The sequence below is a fragment of the Podarcis liolepis genome (assembly GCF_965112155.1).
Source record: "Podarcis liolepis genome assembly, chromosome: 13".
In the NCBI taxonomy this organism is placed as follows: Eukaryota; Metazoa; Chordata; class Lepidosauria; order Squamata; family Lacertidae; genus Podarcis; species Podarcis liolepis.
The window spans coordinates 55,365,776-55,387,214 of NC_139573.1; the positions used below are offsets into that span (position 1 = coordinate 55,365,776).

At 42.8% G+C, this 21,439-nt stretch overlaps 2 protein-coding genes across 4 annotated transcripts in view; one reads left to right on the forward strand and one right to left on the reverse strand.

The window, feature by feature from the left end:
* The window catches only part of TPPP (tubulin polymerization promoting protein), a 50,437-nt gene extending 43,685 nt beyond the window's left edge, over window positions 1–6,752 (forward strand). The window contains exon 4 of the mRNA XM_083473376.1: window positions 1,808–6,752. Coding sequence (XP_083329502.1) covers window positions 1,808–2,002 — 195 coding nt within the window. The 3' untranslated portion in view covers window positions 2,003–6,752. The remainder of the gene's footprint in view (window positions 1–1,807) is intronic.
* Window positions 6,753–11,137: 4,385 nt separating this feature from the next.
* CEP72 (centrosomal protein 72) overlaps window positions 11,138–21,439 on the reverse strand; it is a 28,631-nt gene continuing 18,329 nt past the window's right edge. The window contains exons 12-15 of one of the 3 annotated variants that reach the window (XM_083473212.1): window positions 18,804–18,930; window positions 17,372–17,483; window positions 16,316–16,489; window positions 11,138–15,029 (exon numbers count right to left, since the gene is read on the reverse strand). In XM_083473212.1, coding sequence (XP_083329338.1) covers window positions 16,348–16,489; window positions 17,372–17,483; window positions 18,804–18,930 — 381 coding nt within the window. In that variant the 3' untranslated portion in view covers window positions 11,138–15,029; window positions 16,316–16,347. Of the gene's footprint in view, window positions 15,035–15,712; window positions 16,490–17,371; window positions 17,484–18,803; window positions 18,931–21,439 lie in introns of those variants that run through there. The other 2 variants (XM_083473211.1, XM_083473210.1) reach the window with 2 other exon arrangements.

Here is a 21,439-nt window from a genome sequence, read left to right on the forward strand (position 1 = left end):
GGGGGTGTGCGCGTGGTGGCAGGGCACACCCATTGTGGAGGAGACAGGGGCATGGCAGCAGCATGGTGTGTCCGTGGAAGACGAGAAGGAGGCAGCAGCGCATGCTTGCAGTGGGGTGCAGTGGGGTTTGCCTCAAGCTTCAAAACGTTCTGGGCCAGCCCTTCAAGCAGGTTAGTCTTCCCCCTAGGGCAGGATGGTTAAGGTCTAGCTATCAAGCTGGAAGTAGTTTCCTTGTCCAAACATTCATGCTTAGACGTGGCCAACTCTCCCTGTGAACTAAGTGTGTCCCACAATCCTCTGCAGTGATGTAGAAGCAACTCTGTTCACATTAAAGTCCAGTCCTCATATCCTACTGTAATTAAACCTGTTGCTCTCACTGAAATAATAATATATTATTCACACAATTCCATCTCCCACTCTCCTTTCTGTCTATTTTTAGATAAGACCTTTCAGACAGAGATCTCATCACTCATTTTATGCTACATAGATGACACTATGCAATTTTTTCAAAACACATTTGGATTGATTGCATAATTTGTTGTATCAATCTATTTTTTGTTGTTGTAATTCTCCAAATAAAGTCACAAAAATAAAAATTCCCAAGGATGACATCATTTGGAAGTAAAGGTGAATAAATTAAAACTGGGTTGAGAGCTTTCCAAAATGTTTGCCAAGAGGTCAAGAATACCTCACAGTGTAAAAAGAACATAACAGTTACAAGAACAATGTCAAGATTTTTACAGTACCCTTTTCCAGGTTGTCCAGGGCAGTTTACAAAAGAAATATAAAACATAAACATTAAAAACCATTATTACATTAAAATATATTCAAAAGCCTGTGCAGATAAAAATATATCTGCCTGGTGCCAACAATGTTAACTGTTCAGCATCTGGCAAATGTGTGTTTATTTCCCCAGGCCCTCTGGTTTGGGGTGCCACCCCCGACAAAGCTCTCTGTCTCTGGTCACCTTGCCTTGGGTGGTGGAGGGAGCTAGAGGAGACCCTTAGACAATGACCTCAGTACAGGGGCAGATGAGTGTGGCCACAGCTGTTATTTCAGGTCTTAGGCTGAGTAGGGCTTTAAAGGTAAGCACCATTGCTGTAGTTTTCTGCCTATGCTTTGACCACAGAGAGGACACCTGACCCATTTCTTGGTGGAAGCTGGGTTATGTTTTAAAACTCATCCCAGAGTTCTATTGATTCTAGACACAGGTCTTCTAAGGAGCTAAATCTCTTGGGATGTTTACATCACGGGTGGTTCAGCTGTCAAACAATGTGGGCATTTCAAGAAGCAATGCCTACTGTATTTGAAAGCACCAGCAAAACTGCTGACTGCCATTTGATCATATGTTTTAGAAGTGCTCATGTAGACCAGGGATAGAATTTACTCCCCCCAAAAACTTATGAATATAAACATCATTTCCCCACCACCACCAGATTTAGGAGGACGGCTGAAACATCACATGGCAATTCACATCTCATTATGCTTGAGGAACTGCTGGAACATGGAGCTATAGAAGATTTGAATGAAACATGTCAGCACTGTGAGGGTTCATTTGATCCCAGTTATTGACCAAGCATTAAAAAACCCCATCCTGTCTTGTTTAGGGTACCCAAACCCACGAGCCAGTCATGGTTGATGGTCTGCAAGGAACAAGCAAAGCAGAACAGAGGTCCTCAGGACCATGAAGTTATAGTACCTTGATTTACATATATATTCATGCACGTGTGTGTGTGTGTGTGTGTGTGTGTGTTATTTACATTGTTAATGCTCTCTTCTGTCTGTCTTTCTCTCTCCCCACTAATAGAAAGCCATTTCATCTCCGACTGTCTCACGGCTTACAGACACAACACGTTTCACTGGTTCCCATAAAGAGAGATTTGATCCCACTGGGAAAGGCAAAGGCAAAGCAGGACGTGAAGATCTGGTGGATACGTCTGGCTATGTATCCGGGTATAAGCATGCTGGCACATACGATCAGAAAGTGCAAGGAAGCAAGTAAGCCTGAAGGTTCAAAGCCCGAAGGTTCACCTGTGAGGGGTGAGCAAGGCGAGCCTCACCTGTTGCTGTAAATGCCAAAAAGACTATGTTGGGAAGCTGTGTTGTAGGATCCACTTTTGACATCGACTGAGACTCTTGCAGTGAAGCACCACTTCATTACATTCCTCATGCTTTATGGCAGTGAAAAGGAAGCAGCAGAGCAGTCTGATCAAGGAACCACACCAAGGGCTCTCTCACCACACCTCGTCTGTACTGGTAGCAGGTCGCAAACATTCCTATATGCCTAATTCTCTGTCTTGTTCTGCTGTCTTTTTTTCTACAGTGGAGGCTACACGGGCTAGTAGCTTTGCTAAAAAGAATCCAATTGCTCAATTTGATTATTTATTATTGAACAATGTCTTAATATGGAACAGATGCACCTCAAATGTAAGAATTCAGCCTTTAACTGAAGGGAATTAAATGGCTATTGACTTTGATTTAATTTTTGAAAAGGTGCTATCCTGTAAAAGCCAATACATTTATTTCAACCATTTGCGAACAGGAGCAGAAATAATAATTTAAAGCAACTTCCCCCCTCCATTAGTCGAAAACTGAGACCCCACTTGTCCCTGTTCTCAAAGAAAAGGGAAATTGCAGCTCTCTCTCCTGGCCTCCGCAAATTTTCTTTAAAGAAAAAAAAACCAAAACAGAAACCAAAACACTATGTGTCATTGAAGTTATGTATTACTATTTCTTTAAGATTGCAACAAACATGAAATATGGCAGTTCAACCCCCCACCCAAATATATATTTGAAATACTACCAGTTGAAATTATCTACTTTGTCTGGATCATTACCTTAAACAACATTTTGATTCATTATGTTGGTTAAATAGTTCCAAAGTAAAGGAAATTTGTTGTTTTCTTGTTCACTCAGTGTAAAGCAGACATAATTTAATTGTCAGATTGTTTGCTGATGGAAAACAAAGGTAGAAAAGATTAAATACAGATTCATTGTTTTACAAATGATGTCATCAACCATCATGTTCCAGTGAGCCAGAGTCTAAATAGTGCTGAAATGTTGCTTCTTTTAAGGGAGAAAAGGGATATAATTAACATATTTCCTGAAAAAGGACAACATACGTAATGTATTTATTTATTTGAAAGATTTCTATGCGTGTATGCTGAAGAGTAACTGTCTAGTCAATGAGGTGAATTTTATGTGTCCTGTCTTTATTACTGAGTAAATGCCACACTGTGTTGAACTTACACTCCAGTAAAATAATAGCTGTAATCTTCGCTTGGAGGTTTGCCAGCAGTTGAGTCCTCAGTCTTGTTTTCTGTGGAATACAGGTCAGCTGTATCTCCTCTGTAGAAGAATAGAGATTGATCAACTTTACTGCCATTCTTAATAGCTGTCTCTTTGACAGGCCCAGTAAACGCTAAAGAGGTGGCTGCACTGATTTGCTTACAGTAATTCTGACTGTTCCTTCGCACAGGCCAGCACCTTGAAGTTGGCCCTTGTCCGAGCACTGGCCGTCTGTCATTTGCAGTTGTCTTTATCCTCGTTGTTAAGGAAGGTATTTATTGTGACTTACAACCATGCATTCTTCAGCATGCACTACAAGCATGAATCCAAAATAATAGTAATAATAATGTTGTTAAGCACTGCCGTTGTATGCCTGGAACCTTCGTTTTTTGACATGTTGAAATGTCAGGTTTGGGAAGAAGGAAGTCTGTAGAAATTTCGGCATGTTTTTGCAGGGTGGTGGTTTTGGTGGTTGCCAGAAAGGGTCTGTGAGTGTGCCAGGCCTGTTGGTATTGAAATAGTGAGAGCTGGTATCAGTTCTATATCCATCTGCTTTCTGGGGAGAAGCTCAGTGTCTAGAGTGTTGATAGTAGGGCTCTTTGCTTTGATGGAACAGTGAGCACTGAATACTTTAATGCAGACCCTCTGGAGCCCATTTGTCAACCTTAAAGCAAGGCTAGGCCTATGGAGAACCCCATGTTATTACACGGAACTTCATTACATAAATAGAATATTCAGAAGAAATCCAGCTACGTCCTCCAGTGGCAGCTAATTAACACAGTGGATGTGAAAGACTCCATTGCTGTAATATGAGCAGATAAGCACACCAGGAAGATACCTGATTTGTTGATCCAGTCTAGCATGTCTCTTGCGTATTTTGCTTTTCGGGAAACATTTTTTGTCCGAAAACCTAGCAGCTATTTGCTCACATGAATTGGTCATGAACACTGATTACTCGTTGTAAGCTTAGGGTAACAATGATGCCACCATTTTCTGGGAAAATAGTAGTTTTGCTTTTGATAGAAACCTCCTTTAGCACTAAAGTCTACTGCAGAACTCTCATCAAAAGATTTTAAGGCAGGCATTACATATCAGGTGGCCTTCTAGAGCCAGGGAAAGCTACTTTTAAAATGAGCAATCCATCTTCATTTTTCATTTATTTTAACACAAAAAGACAAGAGGTGCTACCATTGAAGCGTGGATGTCTAAAAAGCAAGCAGTTTTGTGAAACGACGAGATGCTCTTCTGACATCCCAGTTTCTCTTCCTTTCCCCATCCCCATTCCTTGTTCTGAAACTGTTGGCTTTTTCTATCCCTTTTTCTACCACTGTGCCACTAAAGGAGGAGGCTGTGTCAGAAGAAGCAAGGCCTGGGTGTCCATGCACCAGACCGCAGTTTCCTCCACTCTAGTCACCTGATAACACAATCCCATTCATGTCTACTCAAAAATAAGTCCCACTGTGTTCTTTGGGGTTTGCTGCTGGGTTAACATGCATAGGATTGCAACCTAAGTCGCTGTTTGCATGCAACAGTGTACTTGGAATATTCCCACATCAGCTGCTCTCATCCCTGTATATTCTTTGTCAGTGACTTCTGCCCCCTTTAAGTATTTATTTAAGTGCAAAACATACTGTAAACATGCAGTGATACCGGCCTTCATTATCTCCTTTCCATACAATAGGTTATCATCAGGCCCCTTTTGAATAAATAGGGGGAAATGTGAAACAGTTCTCCAAATGTGAAAATGATAGAGATCCGTATCTGTAGGTTTTTTTTAAAAAAGCTATTTTACTACCACAATGTGTTTACAATTCTTTGCTGATTGAATAAATCACATTAAGCACATAGTGTTCTTTTTGCTATGTGTAAATCACTCCAGGGTATATTATGTATATATAAATATGCATAGGTGCAGTTTTATACAGCCTCTTAAGGGTGCACACTTTTGTAGCATCATGCACGCTGGGACTGCCTTGTTATCTGCAGCGACCTGGAAAAAGGCTCCATGTGCCCAGAATACAGCCCATTCCTTACCCAAGAAGGCAACCCAGCTGTCTATGTCTGCAGCTGCATATGTATGTAGGACCCTCAGTGAGTTTCCGATTATTGCCTGGATTTCCCTTCCAATTTTATAGACATATAATTTATGGAGTGAAGTCAATCTTCTTTCCCCCCTGTTTGCATTTCTGTTCATGTCACTGGAATTTGTACTGGAAGTTGTGGGCTGAATCTGACTTACCTGCACCGCCCAAACCCCCCCCCCCACTCACTTCCTTTGTGTTTAGTTGACATCTGAAACAAGTCTAGAATAAGGTGGGCAATTTATCTGGCCTGCTAAGCCCATGCATAGCAATTCAGGCAGAAGGGCAGGACTCAGGGAAGACTTTAAGCAGGGACACTTTAAGAGGGAAGGCCTTCCCAGGATCAGGGCCGGCCCACCCATGAGGCAGGCTGGGGCAGCTGCCTCAGGTGGTGGAACCCCAAGAGATGGCACCCTCATAGGCTCCCCACCACGTCTGCCACCGCTAGAGAAGTGGCGGTAGCGGCAGCAGCAGCAGCTTCCAGTGCGACCTTGCAGAAATCTCACCAGACCTTGTGTGCTCTGCAAGATCTGGCTGGAACCCACCGTTCTTGCCACCGCTTTGTGGATGGCGCCACACAACCCAGCCGGGTGGCACCTTCCTGTTTTGCCTCAGGCCAGCCGCCCCTGCCCAGAATGGAGCTTTTTATTACCAACTCTGCCTTAGACCTTGATGTATGAAGCCGCCTTATCCTGAGGGAGACCATCAGTCAGTTTGGACTCCAGCCCACAGCAGTTTACTTTGATCAGGAGGCAGCTCTGTAAGCTCTCGGGCAGAAAGTGGCATTTTCTACCATTGCCCAAAGATCCTCTTAGAAGGACATGCCAAGAAACAAACTTGCATCTTTTTAAATGTGCAAAGCAGATGTTGTAACAAGCTTTAGCTTCCTCTGTAGGGGGGATGCTTAGCTATGCTTTTGTTTTTGTGTGTGTATATAGTTTATTCTTAAGCCTCCCAAATGAGATTACTTTGCAAATGACTTTGAAGCCTCCCAAACATAAAGCTATTATTCCTGTCTCAGTTTCCAGCAGTGTGGGGTTCCCTTCTGCTTCCCCAGGGAGTAGCCTCTTGTGCTGTTTGACCCCGTCCCCCAACATACAGTAAGCCACAACTTAGGCACATTTAACTTGTGTGCATTCAGCTTTACACGCATGGCCAAAAATGAATAAATAAAAGTGGGTGAGGATCCAGGAAAAATGACTTTGGCAATCCCAGCCATCAATGGGTTTTGACTATAAGTGATTTTGTTTTTAGGCATGATCCCCAGAATGTATCCCCTGCGTAAGTTGTGGGCTTACTGTATCTTAAATCAGAAAATTTTGAAATTCCCGTTTACTTTGTGGGATATTGTTATGGAATAAACTTTCAACTCTTTGTGCCTGAGCGTACTCTGCTGTGTGTCTTGCTTCAAGTCTCCCTATGCCTTACATGTGGAGCTGCGAAGGACACTTGTGAGTGTTTCATGCCTATAGATAGGTTCTGCCACTACTGGTTTAGAAGCCACTGCCTCAAACTTCACAAAAAGGAGGAAAATGTGCAAACTGTAATCATGGTTATCCCAAGCAGTCACCCCTTTTTTGTATGTTAGGCTTGCATTGCGAACTTTTAATGTTCATTGTTAGCTACTCAGTCGTGGGAGCCAAGGTGTATCTGTGTGCCTGCAATTGGCAATACTTGCATATGGGTGATAAATGTTAAAAACATCGGTAGACTACCTAGAACAGATCTTAGTTACATGTAAGTGTCTTGTCATAGTCTATCCCTCCTTAGATCACCATTTGGTTAAAAATGAGAGTAGAGTACACTGTACTTGACTTGCACCTTTAATTCACTGGAAGTCCAAAAGACCTTTTCTCCCTCTGAAAGGCCTCGTCTCCCTCTGTTTTCTGACTATGTATTGCTGTTCAGGTGGCATCTCAGGGTGAATAATCAAATGCCCAGAGGACCTTACTCGCTAGGCATATTTTGGATTGCAAACTGGGCTACTTTCTAAATCAGTATTTGTATGTTTTAAATTCTGATCCAAATCAGTATCTTACTTGGCGGGGTGGGAGAGCTGAAAACAATGCCAATATATTTCACATCTGGCAACCATTGCACCCCTTTGGTTTCAGACAGTCTAAAAAGCCCTGGATTCTGACCAAACTAAGCTGCCTGATGTATATTTTGCTCTAGAAGGCTTAATTTGGTCAGAATTGAGTATATACTTTCAGATTTAACATGAAATACATTACTTCTGGTAAATGAGCCACCATAGCCACTAGAGGGCCATGAAAATTTGTGTCCTGGACCTTTGGGACTCGTCTACCCATGTACTGTCTGAAATCCAAGGGGCGCATTGGTTGTCAGGTGTGAACTTCCCCCCAGCTCTCCTATCCCACCAAACTTTACGTGCATAAGTGGCTTAAATTTGCGTCACGCTGCCCATTTAAAAGCATTAACATTTATCTAAGCAAGAGAATATAGATCAGATTGATTGTTTCCCACTATGTACACCTTATCCCCCAACAGTTAGCTTAACTGTTCACACAAGTCACCACTTTGGTGTATGTGTGAGAGCAAAAGAGGCTTCCATGATACCTACTGTATGTTAGGACACTTCTCCACAACAGCCAGCATGTCGGTTTCACAAACGAAGCAGGAATGGATATTCACAATATCTCTACTACAGATGGAGGCTTGAGTTAGCACCTTTTAGAAACTGGACCATAAAGAAGGCTGATCGCCAGAGAATTGATGCTTTTGAATTATGGTGCTGGAGGAGACTCTTGAGAGAAGAAGATCAAACCGATCCATTCTGAAGGAAATCAGCCCTGAGTGCTCACTGGAAGGACAGATCCTGAAGCTGAGGCTCCAATATTTTGGCCACCTCATGAGAAGAGAAGACTCCCTGGAAAAGACTCTGATGTTGGGAAAGATGGAGGGCACAAGGCGAAGGGGACGACAGAGGACGAGATGGTTGGACAGTGTTCTTGAAGCTACGAACATGAGTTTGACCAAACTGTGGGAGGCAGTGGAAGACAGAAGTGCCTGGCGTGCTCTGGTCCAGGGGGTCACGAAGAGTTGGACATGACTAAACAACTAGTTTGAGTTTGACCAAGCTGCAGGAGGCAGTGGAAGACAGGAGTGCTTGGCATGCCCTGGTCCATGGGGTCACGACTAAACAACAACAATCCCTGCATTAGTTAGGAAAATGCCCTCCTCCTAACAGTAAATAGATTTTTTCACACCTTTAAGATGCCAAAGTATATTTCTGTTCTCTCCAGTGTTATGAACAGTTAAAGATAAGGAAGCAATAATCCATGAATAAAGCAGGGTATATTTTGCTAAAAGGGAAATTACTTTCCATTGCTGTTCTGTTCCTAGCAAACTAGGGTCATGGGCTAACAGATATTGATAGAACTAGGGGAAACTACAACAGTGCTTCTGCTTTTAAAGATCTACAAGACCTGCTTAATATACTGAGAATATGAACTGGTTGACATATGACCAAGAGTTCATGTAATTGTTTCACTGCGTTGTTGGTGTGATATAAATGTGGAGCTGTACATTGGAGGTGTGGTGGAACAATCTACCATTCTGCATGGATCACATCAGTTTGGACATGGGAATGAACTCTTCCATCTCAGAAGCCCCAACTTGTGAGGGAGATTGGGAGGGCTGACGTTGCGCATGCAACATCACACGCGCAACATCCCGACGTCAGGACAGTGGGAAGAGCCAGGTGTGGAGCTAAAAGCGATGGCAGCGTGGCTTCAATGGCTGGTGACTCCTGCTGCTGCTGCTGCTGCCACTGCCCGGGGGGACTGCTTCCCCTCACCTTCACCTCTGTGGCAGGAGGAAGAGGAGAAAGATCCGGCCAATGAAGTCACTCTGCGCTTGGCCCTGACTTTTTTAAACACCCCCCCCCCAAAAAAAAACCCACCCAGGGTTGGGTCCTCAGGAGCTGACACCTGTTCCATCTCTGCTTCCTGACACAACCATCTGTCTGAGAGCAGCCACACAAACATTTTGATGTGCAGAAATCCTTGTGTGTCATTTCCCTGCCCATGGCCAGTTGGTTGTGGCAAATAGTTCTGAGGAAGAGCAAGATAGACTTGAAATTGCAGTTTAGGTCCTGTGCTCCCAACAGAAGACATATTCAAGTCTATCCTGGAATTGTCTGTAAGATGCAAGGGTGCATAGAAATGAAATGTAAATGACAGCAAACGTTTTCAGGGTTACATATACTAAATAGACTCCACAAAAGTTGAGGCATATGACAAAACGTCCATTTATTTCAGTGGTCTCAGGCTTGCATTGTGTGAGCATGATCCATGCGAAGGACAGATCCTGATACTGGGAAAGGGCAGAAGGGCTGCTCCAGAAATGGCACAGGGATTGGGGGACCATTCCATGACCAAAATCTTAATGATTTTTGTTATGAAGTGTCTTGACACTGGAAGGAACTGGTTCTGGCTGCAGTCTTTGCATTCTTTCAAGGAAGGCTTGGTTATGTTTAAAATCGTCAGTGCAAGTCAAAACTTACTCAGATCAAATTTAAAATGAATAAACAATAGTTGGCAGGGAGGAGCGTAGAAACTTGCATGGTTCATAAAATTCTTAAACTACCTGTTATTTTTAAAGTTAGATGGGTTTGTATGTACTTTAAAAGTAAAGGTTGAATATGGGTATAGTTGATAATTAGGGTAAATGTGAACCACAAAATGCAGCTGTTGCTTTTTCCTCTATGCTAAACATCCACTGTGCAAATGCTGTTAGGCTATTAGATGACTGATATATGGAAGCCATTTCACAACTAACACAGGTCAACTTTATCATGTGGTTCTATGAGGTTTTGGCGGTCATATTTGCAGGTGAAAAGGTGCATTAGGCACACTTGGCGAAGACGTGTGTCAACCATTACATGTGTTCCACCACTGCCTCCTCTTCCCTAACTTTGTTCATGGGTTGGGGGGCATGTTCCTCAAAAGCTTACGGCAGCCTTCCCAAACCCTGTGCTCTCCAGATGTTCTGAACTTCAATTCCTATCAGCCCAGGGCAGCATGGTACTTTTAAAGTTATAGTCCACAACATCTGGAGAACCTACAGGGACCGATCCACACCTCTGGGTTATCTCTAGAATAACCATGCATTCCTACACGTCTCCTCCAACGTAGGCCTTGTTGAGTTAAATGGAACTTATTCCTAAATAATATCTACTTGGGACTTAACCCCATTCAATTTTATCAGATGTACACCTAGTTAAGTGTGCATAAATTTGCAGCTGCATTTAGGTGAACTTTGGTGCCACTGAAATAAGTGTAACAGCCTCAGACTGGATCCTAACCATTGTCTTCCAATCGCCATCTTTCTCCCTCAATTCGTAGCTAAACAAAAGGGGGACTGGTGTGTTTTGGGGTCACTTCTGGTTTAGTGGGGCACAGGAGGCTGGGCCAGCCAGGGCCAACAAGAGCAAGGACTGTCTCCTAGGAGCTGCTTGTGCGTCTTCTGCGACAAACTCGGTTTCTGTGTCAAGTGTAGATGTAGAAGGTTCTCGGAAGGTAGCAAGTTGTAAAACTCCTGCTCTGCTGTGTTAACTGGAGAGGGATAAGTAAATCAGTTTATCCTTGTTGAAATGTAAATGTTTCCACGTACTTTAAGCACAAGAGGAAGATTATATATTTATATTGAAAACTATTTTTGACTAATACTGTGAGCATGTTTTGTTGCCTCTTTTTTTGTTTTGCACAATTTAAGGAAACACAGGTTTGGCTTACCTTTTTTGTTGAATATATATATATATAATATTGGCACATGGCTAGGGAAGGGTTATTGGATAACTCCCAGCCCTGACCATTTGCCGTGCTGGGAGATGCTAATGGGAGTTGAAGGTGCCACATTGGCTACCCCAGCATATGACAACACATGTTTTGCTTTCAAATTGCTTCCCTTTGGCTACCTAGAGATGCAATTGCATCATATGCTGGCTACTGGTGGAGAAAGTGAACTTGCTGTTATCTCTCCCGGAACACTAGACAGCATAATAAAAGCTGGCATGGACTCCACCTGTTTCTTCTTCCTCATTGACACGTCATGCATTAAAACCAGTGAAACGGTAACCTGTACAACGTACTCTCAGATCTCAGAAGGCGTAACATTTGGCTGCTCTGAGCCCAGCACAAACTAGTCAAACTTAGAGCAGCGCCCTAGGGTGTGTTTTTTTCTGGAAGTCACTCAAAATGAAACGGGGTGTGTGCCTTGCTGAGTAAGCCTGCCTAGATTTGTACACCAGCAGCAGCCGCTCTCTCGGGGAATGCTTTTTGGAGGTGCAATTTTTGTCAGGATGCAAGCGTAGCGGGTGGTTAATCCCCTTCTAGCAGTGTGAATTCTTACTGGATCCCCCCCATAGCTGTTATGATAGTAACATGTTAAAACACAACCCTGCATTTTAACATAGTGCCCATTTTGCCAGATTATACGTGTTGTTCCCACTGAGATTCGAACGTTATGAAAGTCCTATGTAAAGTGAGATCAGTTACTGAGAATTTCTAGTTTGGAAAACATCTGGTGTAACTTCAGACTCAAGCTCTGGGGCACAGGGTGAGGGGCTGATGGATGTTACGGAATTCACCAGCCTTTGCAGTTGGAGGCTTCCCTGGTGCTCCACCACTGCTGCCGGACCACGGTTGGCCCCCAAACAGGATGCTCTAGGGCAGGGGTTGGCAAGGCTTACCGGGGATGGGCAGGATCACTCCCACAGAGATCCTGTGGGCCAGGCCGGCGCGACGCCGGAAATCGCTTCTTGCGCATGCCCAGATGCCGAAAATTGTTCCTGCGCAGAAGTGATTTCCGGCATCTGGGCATGCACAGAAGCGATTTCTGGAGCCGCGGAAGGGAGTCGCCATGCCACGCTGGTTTAGCGCAGCGCGTGGGGAATTGCTGAGCGGGTGGCTCTGTTTGGGGGTGGCTCATGGGCCAGTTAAGCCACCCTCATGGGCTGCTTCCGGCCCATGGGCCTTAGGTTGTCGACCTCTGCTCTAGGGGTTGAGCAGCCTTTGGCCTGCGTGCTCCAAAGCCTCTCCTGACGGGCCCTCAGAGAGGCCAAAGAAACTGTGTCAGCCCTGGAGCTTGACTAATTTGCTCCCAAAAGTGAGGGGAGGTGGGGGGAATTTTAAAAGGCAAAATGAGGCTTTTAGAATTGCCCTGAAAATGGCAAAAGAAACAGAGAACTAACATTGGCTGATGAAATTTCACCATATGCTGGCCAATCTAACAGTGGAAAGTAAAGCCCAGGCAAAATCTATTCTGATTGCAGGTCTTTATTTTTTATTAATTTATAATACCAGTATTAAATATTTACACAAGTAAATTAAAAGAAACTTGAAAGTGAGTTATATACTACTAGTTTGTACTAGGCTTTTTCAGGAAAATGAAACAAATTTATATATGTGTGTGTGTATATATGCAATATATTTTTACACAATTTATTAATTCTAGAAACTTAAATGTGTTATCACTTTATCTGTGTGAATGTTAAAATTGTGATAAGTGTTCCAAATGCTGAAATCTTCTGCTAGTTGTCTTTCTAATTTCTAAAACCACATTGATGGCTTCTGTCAAGTAAACATTCTTCATTCATTAGAAAAAATCAAGTTCATCAGTTGTTCTAATAGTGCTGTAAAAAGCTTGGCTTGAGAATAGATGTCAGTTTTCATAGTGTTTTATAGCTGTTCTTTAAAAGCAGACTTTCTGTAATATATATATTATTGCTCTTGAGAGTATAGAATTGTATCTTAAGTTGGTAAAGTGATCAATAAATGTATTAATATAAACGTCTTAATTTGCTTTTGCAAGTGTCTTGTGTGTTCCTTTCTAAGAGAACAGTCTTAATGTGGTCAAATCACTGGGTAGCTCTGTTCAACATACCTTGATGGTCAGAGCATTTTTTGCTGCTTTGTGTCACATGCGCTACTGACTAGAATGCCCTCCATAATTGCCTGGCATCCCACCCATCTGCTATTTCCTCATGGGTGGCTACCCTGTGTTGCTGGAATGCAATTCCCACTATTCCCATCTACCATGCTGCCCAGGGCTGATAGGAGTTGCAGTCACCATTGGAGGGCCACAGGTTGCGTGACATAATGACATCACAATGCTAGTGGACAGATACCATGGCCACAAGTGGCTAATTGAAGCCATCACCTGAGAAGCAGCATTGGAGCTCATGTCATTAACTTTCACCTATCTCCAGAGGAAGAAAAGATCAAGTGCCTTATCTGAAAGCTGATTTAGCAGGCTAGCTCCTTTGCTAGATCCCATTCACCTTCTGATCTCATCTACTGGAGTATTTTTAGGCAGCTTAGCATACCTTGCAACTGTACAGTTTAGTGGCAGCTGTGTTTATCCTGCCTCATACCGCATTCAAGGTGTACTTGCCCTACTTTCTCCACAAAGCAGTCAACAAACACTTCACACACCCTTACATTTCGCTCATCATTCACACCCAGCCAGTTCCCTGCTGTTTACGAAGGAACCAACTTAATACAATACTACCCAACTTGCCTACTGGGCTAAAACTCAGATCCTTATAGCATGAGAACTCTGGCTGCATTCAGGAATCCTTGCATGAAGTCCCTTCTTAGGAGTTTCTTTTTCAGCACTGAAAAACTGCAGTTTCTGAAATGAACAAACGGCTATGAAACCCTTGGTCACAGGGCCATGAAACCCTTTCCACACAGGCAGCAGGGGGAGAGGCAAGGTCACTTCACTGGGGTTTGCCCTCAGCGTGCACACCACCTGGCTCAACGGAGACCGCGATTGTCTGTAAAAACACAAGACCAGCCCTGTTGGATCCAGCTAATGGCCTGCCTAGACCAGCAGCCTGTTCTCATCGTAGCCAACCAGTTGCCTGTGGGAAACCAGCCAGCAGGAACTGGTATTTGGAAGCATTGCTGCCTCCCAGCTGTGGAGCAGAGCCGAGCCATCGGCTGCCCTCTCCATGACTTTGTCTGTTCAACTTAAAGCCATCCCTGATGGTGGCCATCACAGACTCTGCTCTGCATGAAGAAGTAATTTCTTTTCTCTGTCCTGGATCTTCCAAGATTCAGCTGCATGGGCTGTCCACGAAGTCTAGTGTTAGGAGAGAGGGAGGGGAAAACTGCTCTCCTCACTTTCTCCCTGCCAGGCATAATTTCACACACTTCTATCATGTCACCTCTTCCTCGACTTCCCTCTAATCTAAAGTGTCCCAAATGCTGCAACCTTTCTTTGCAGGGGAGTTGCTGTGTATCTTTGATCATTTAGGTTGCCGTTTTCTGAACTTTTCCCAACACTGCAGTATCCTTTTTCAGGTGAGGCAACCAGAAATGTATACAGGACTTCAAATGTGGTCACACCAGAGATTTGTATAATGGTATTACGATAGTGGCAGTTTTATTTTCAATTCATTTCATAAGGAGCCCTAGCATGGGATTTGCCCTTTTCTCTGCAATTCTATGATTCAATTAGAATGCCTTATCTGGAAAACAAGATAAAAAAAATTGTTGGAAGTTTTTAAAATTAAGTGCATTTAGAGAGGCTTTTTATCTGGTCCACTTACATTTCTTGAGTAGGAAAAGCATATATTGCATGGTTTCATTTTAAAACACACACATGTGCAAACACTGCACAGCCAAAAGTCTGTTCTGGAATGTAACAACAACAGTACTACTATTATCATTACTATTTTATAATAGTAACAACAGTACTACTATTATTATTACTATTTTTACTATTTATTACTATTTATAACAACAACAGTACTACTATTATTATTACTATTTTATAATAGTAACAACAGTACTACTACTATTATTACTATTTTTACTATTTATTACTATTTATAACAACAACAGTACTACTATTATTATTACTATTTTTATAGTAATAATATATAAAATACTATTTTATTTGTACCCCACCCATCTGACTGTGAAAAGGAAGGTGCTGTTTCAGCAGGGAACATATCACCATAGGAGATGCTTTTTGTTCAAAAGTAGTACCAAAGGAATTTGAGGCAGCAACTATGTGGTTCTGGATGCCACCCTACAGGGATCAGTTGGACTTGGAAAGGCACGTTGACTGGCAAATCCTTTACTTGCCATTCCATCAGCAGATGCAAAATTTCAGTGGTTTGAAATCCAGAAATAATTGTCCAAAATGTTAAAGAAAACAAAAGGTCACTTCAGTAACATAGGAAACACACCATGATATTTCACACCAGCAGAAATTTGGAACTGCCAGAATGCAGAGAGAAACTGGATCTCAGTGAGCAATCAACCTAATTAGTTGATCAAATGGTATCAATGAAGATGTGGACAGTATTGTTGAAACAGCATCTTTTTAAAGGAATATGGAAACAGCAGCTACTGATCTCATATGCCAAAGGTTAATTCTTGATCCACAGATAACACATTCAAGGACAGGATAAGTGAAAGAATAAGCTAGGATTATTATTTTTAAAGCACCTGTAGGCTGCAGTCCAAGAAAACATGGACAGGATTGCACTGCAAGTCACATTACTGCTAAATTTTATTCCATGAGCAGAAGTGCTCAAAGTTGAAGCATGTCTTAATGCCATGGTTTTGCAGCTCTTCCTAAAGCATCAGCACACAGCTCTGCAACAATAACTTGGTCAATGATAAACATGATCCCTATTTGAAAAAGTTTGAGGTGAATACAAAATTCACAGTAGAAGAGATCAATTTTATTTTACTTAAAAACTCCATATAAATTGCCATTGATTGAATAATGCAGTAAAATCATTCAATAATTTAATATATTCACTCCTATATTCAAAAACCATGGGGAGGATGTCTAAAAAAATGAGGTACAAGAGAAATCAGCCACAGTGTTAAAAGTTGGTTGGTTCATGGAAGTAAATAACCCCAGTGGTTTGTCATCCTTTATAAATCATTTACACTCACATGCCTTTCATTGTTATTAACATCTGTTGCTGTTAATTTTGGGTGATGTTGCTAGGAGGAAGTGTTTTCTTTAACTGATTGTAGTTCCAGTGTAGTTGCTCCACTTCCACCTTGTGCCGGCAACGTGCCTCTTCCAGTTCTTTTAAGAGACGTTCATTTGTAGAAACCAAGGTTCTGCAAGAAAGTGTTGCATATTTTTTTTTAAAAAAGAAAATCAATTATTACGTTACAAAATTAACCAAGGAACCTACAGGTGTGAAGAACAGCCCTGCGCGCACATAGCTGCACTCAAACCTGGAGAGATCACAGATAACATATTTTGTTGCTTGAAAGCACGTCTTGGCTGCTGGGCTGCTGGGCTGTCAAAAGGGAGCCAGTTCTTTCTACCCCTCTGCTCCACTGGTTCAATAATGGGGGAGGGAAAATCCCTTTCTCTTCTACAGGATAACAAATAGATGCTCATTTTTTCACATGCCTTAAGGTCGCCTTCTCCTTACTTGTCCATTTTGTTTGAGACCTGTTGGTACTTTCTCTCTCTCTCTCTCTCTCTCTCTCTTAACATCAAGGGATTGCAAATGCAAGAATTGGAGGTAAGGATGAGAAAAACGACAAGTCTATTTTTGAGGGGGGCAGTCAGGGAGGAAAAAATGGGAACCATGTTTTTGGGGGTAAGCAGGGTGGAAGGGAAGAGAACCTGGAGTGAAATTAAACTTGTATAAGAACAGCTGGTTCTGGCGTTTGTGATTCAGACCCTGCCTCGACCTTTTACTCAGTTTGTCTACTTGTGCAATCACTTCTCTCCTCCTGGGTCAGCCCTCCATTCCTCACTTTTCTCAACGTTTAGTATTTAGACGTTGAGCACTGGAGTCAAGCAAGGAGGAGCACTTCTGTGTGGAAGGAGATGAAAGAACATGTGCTGGAAGCAGCTGGGCAAAGACAGTGACCATACATACATTGGGAGAAGCGGATGCCATTGAACACAAGAACAAATTTTTAAAAGGCCAAACGTTTGAAATCTTGAGAGCTTCCACTTAGCATCCAGTACTAAGCTTCTACCTGTGGCTTTCCTGCAACATCTTTGTGAGTTCCTGCATCTTGTCAAAGTGCTGGAGGCGCTGTTTCAAACTGGCATTTTCATCAGCCAACAGCTTGTGGTGGTTTTCAAGCTCTGGGGAGAGAAAGAATATATGAAAAAGATGAGGAGAAAGGGCTTGCTTGTTGCACTCCCATCCACTGCATTCCCCCGAGCCATATGGAAAAGATCAGAAGGAATGGTTATTTGTCGGCTGAGCCCAGCAGTTGAGTGTGTCATGGATCCAAAAGGCAGCACACTGGCTGCTTGTGAGCTACCAAGCCCAATTCAAGGTTTTGGTGCTGGTGTACAAAGCACGAAGCTTGGAGGCCCAAGTACTTAAAGAAATCCCTCCTCCAGTGCCAGCCAACCTGTGCCCTGAGGTCAGCAGGGGATGCCCAGTTAGTAGTACCACTGATAGGTATTGAATTATGAGAACTGATATAAAATTGAAGCAAGTTTAACTCTACTTGTATAAGTTATAGCGATGTATTTTTTAAAAGTTTTAATCTTTGCAAGCATTGTATTTTAATTATGTTTACCACCCCCAGTTCCCCTGAAACAAAGGATGGGGTTAGAAAGGGGACCAAAAAAGGTCTTTGGGGTAGCAGCTGCCAACTGATGAGACAGTGACCTTTTCCAATGAGCAAAGCATTGGGATCTCAACACGATCTAGCACAACAGGACTGAGACAGAGAACGAAATCAGTTCAGACACGAGGGTTAAGAAATTTTGGAACTTTTGAGATTTACTCCTCTGAAATGCCGTTTTACAAACCCCAATATTTGATATGCTTTTTTATATCAGACCTCAGGTGGAAAGTGTGGGCACCTTAATCCGAGTGAATTGTACACAGTTATCATTCTGAAAATCAATCAGCATGAATTTAAGGGAATTTTAAATCTTATTAGCAGGCTTCTTATGTGACCAGGTCTTCGTGTGACAATGTGCTTGAATATATGACGGCAATATTTGTGTGTGTGTGTGTGTGTGTGTGTTTTAAAAGACAGCCCAGTATGCAAGGTCAAAGACACCACAGTCCTGTTTCTGGTGACCCCCCCCCCACCTAGCTGGCCTGGTAGCCCTGCCAGGTTCACGGTCCTTTCCAGCCACCAACAGTTACACTGTGCCCAAATCATCTTTGCCTGTACACTAAGAATAGGCTCATTTCCCCCTCGCACTGCAGCAAATGCTATTCATAAAGAGTCTGCAGTGATTAGTGCAAGGCTAGAAAGGACCAAAATGTACATGCAAAGTTCCATATGCCATTTGCAGGATCTCTGCTCTAGGTTGCCCCTCCCCCAACTGCTATAAACTTACAAAGTTGCCCTTTACTGGATGGAGGATACAGAATCTTCATGTGTTCTAACAAACGAATGGACTACTTTATTCAGATACATGTTTTTAGAAACTTACTGATTATCTGCAGTGGTGCTGCTTGAGTGGCCTCTGCATTCTGGGTCCTTTGTTCCATTTTGGGACTGTGCACTTTCAGAGCTGCATGTTCTTTCAGTAATTTATCCAAATTATGCTTCAATATATCCTAATACAATGAGGGAGGGGAGGTGTAGAAAGGAGAAAACGACGAGACAGAGAAAACGATTAAAGTAGTTATTACTTCACCAAACCTTTATTAGGCATTACAAATGATTAAAGCAGCATTTCAGATTCTGTTATATTGTCTACATAATTTTCCTTGAAGTAGTTTTGGAGAGTTTTTGTGAGACTATCTCTAATTTGTTTGTTTGTAGTTAGGATGGGACTGAAGAACCATGATGAAGAACCCTCTCCTATTTTAACAGTGACTTCTACTGGGGTGTGATCTGTGATTTTTGTGTTACCTATGTTTGTTGATTCCACTGAAGGGGATAAGACCCTGTGTGAGCAGAATGCTGTCCAGTCTGGACACTGTACCATGGTGTCTGGATTGGAATGTATGGCTGATGTCTCTTGGGTTTTGCTCACCCCAAATGTCATAGAGACCCCTGTTTTTTAGCATTTTTAGTAACTTGTAAGAGTTCCTAGTTGTTGGGGGTTTCCTTCAGAGGAAGGTTGCCCATGGGGTTGTAGGGTGGATGTCTTTCAGGGATATACCTTTCATATTAAGACTGAGATCACCTCCTAGGATTGCTTCACCTTCAGAGAAGGAGAGGAACTTGTTTAGTGTTTTTTGGGTGAATTCTAGTTGTTTCAAGTTTGGGGCATATATGGAGCTGGTTGATAGTTTAATTTTGCCATCTAGTGTCCCTTTAGCAAAAATGAATCTGCCTCTTTTGTCCTTTGTTGTGGCTTTGAAGTTCAGGTCTCTACTAGGTATTATGGCTACTCCATGGGCCTTCCCTGATACTCTCTATAATCTATCCCCCACTCTTTAACCCAAATCTAATCCTAATCCCACTAGTCCCCCACCCACCACACTCTAGGTCAGCGCAACCCCATTGGTTCGTTAAACAACACAAAGTGAGAGACACAGGACAACCCAGACGGGTTGGCAAGGATTCGCCCTACATTTCAGACTCTGTTGACAGGCCTACATTAAGACCCCTCACACAGGCGAGGATGAGAGGCTCCTCCGCTGGCGTTGGTGCAGGGAATCACCTGACTGAGACACAGGTCAAGTAGCTCCCTCTCAGCTGTGTGGCACGAGGGGCTTTGGAGGAGAAAGGATGGCCGGCAGCATCACCAAGGGAGTAGAAAGGGGCAAGCTGGTTGGACCAACGTCTTCAACTGCTTAGCCATGCATGGCACCTGTTGTTCCCATTAACCCTTGCTGACTTTTACATTCTGTACCAATTTGAGCAACCAAGGAAGTGAAAGAGGAAGAAGATCTGAGTTCCAGCCCTCCATCCAGCAGGAGCCAGGACATTTAAAGGCCAAGGCTTCATGCAGGTGTCCTCTTCCTGGCTCCCAGTTCTGACAGGGCCACACTCCCAGGGGACACTGATTTGATGTCAGTGGTAGCAGGCTAAGCATATTCATATGACTGAACTGGGAAGAGTTTTCAGGAGCAATTTGACCCTGTCTTCTGACGAGGAATTAACTCTATCCTATATGCTCTGCTGACAGAGAAAAAGTAGTCGGGTGGATGTAAGACAGAAATCCAACAAGATGAGGAAAGAAAGAGGGATTTGTAGTGACTAATTGGCAAGATAGACTCAACTGTATTTAGCTCAAGCTGCTGACCAGTAAATTACAGTAAAATGAAGAACAAGGAATTCAGGCAAGTGTTACCCAATATTAGTGGCTTGAAATACTGGCCAAGTACACCAATGATTCCATAAAGGGGCTATAAACCTTTCAATGATATGCCCTGCAGAGCTCTGACAGAAGCAAATGTCAAGCTCCAGCTGCCAGTGTGGGTGCAACCTCTGAGCACTCCTGCCTACAGATTCTACCCGGCAGCTGCTCCAACTACTGTGGGATCCCAGTGATCCTCTGAGCTAAAAGTAATCAGAATAGACCCTGCGGATCAAGCGACAGCTGCTACAAACGCAACACCAGAAGACAAAATAAATTAGAATGGTCTGAATTTCAGTGTTTGCTTTGTATTTTGAAGGAATTATAGAGCTTCTATAGTTAAGGTGGCTTAAACGGAAAAGAAAGAAATCTCTGATTGGCAGACAAGTTTGGAGAAATTCTGCCCTGAAAAGTAGACCACTGCTGCCTGGGGAGAGATTCATTAGGCAGGATTTGTGCTTTTCGTGGCCTTTAGTGATGGCTGTGTATATGCTGAACTTCCACAAAAAGGACAGAATGTGACATTGGAAACAAAAACTCAACTTTCCTTTTAAAAGTAAAGCAAATTTCTACCCCTTTGCCTAGGAGTACATAGTCAATGCTTGCTGAAACATCGGAAACCAGAGTGAATTGCTGAACTTGTCACCAGTTGCTGAACTCTTCCCTATGTTTGGCAGAAGCAACATTAAGCAAAAAATGATAGAAGACAAGTCTGGTAATCAGCAATACAGGAAAACTAGTATAGCATCCTGCACCCTAGGTCCTTTGGATGGGTTTTAAGTTCGAATAAATGCATTTTTTTAAAAATCTGAAAC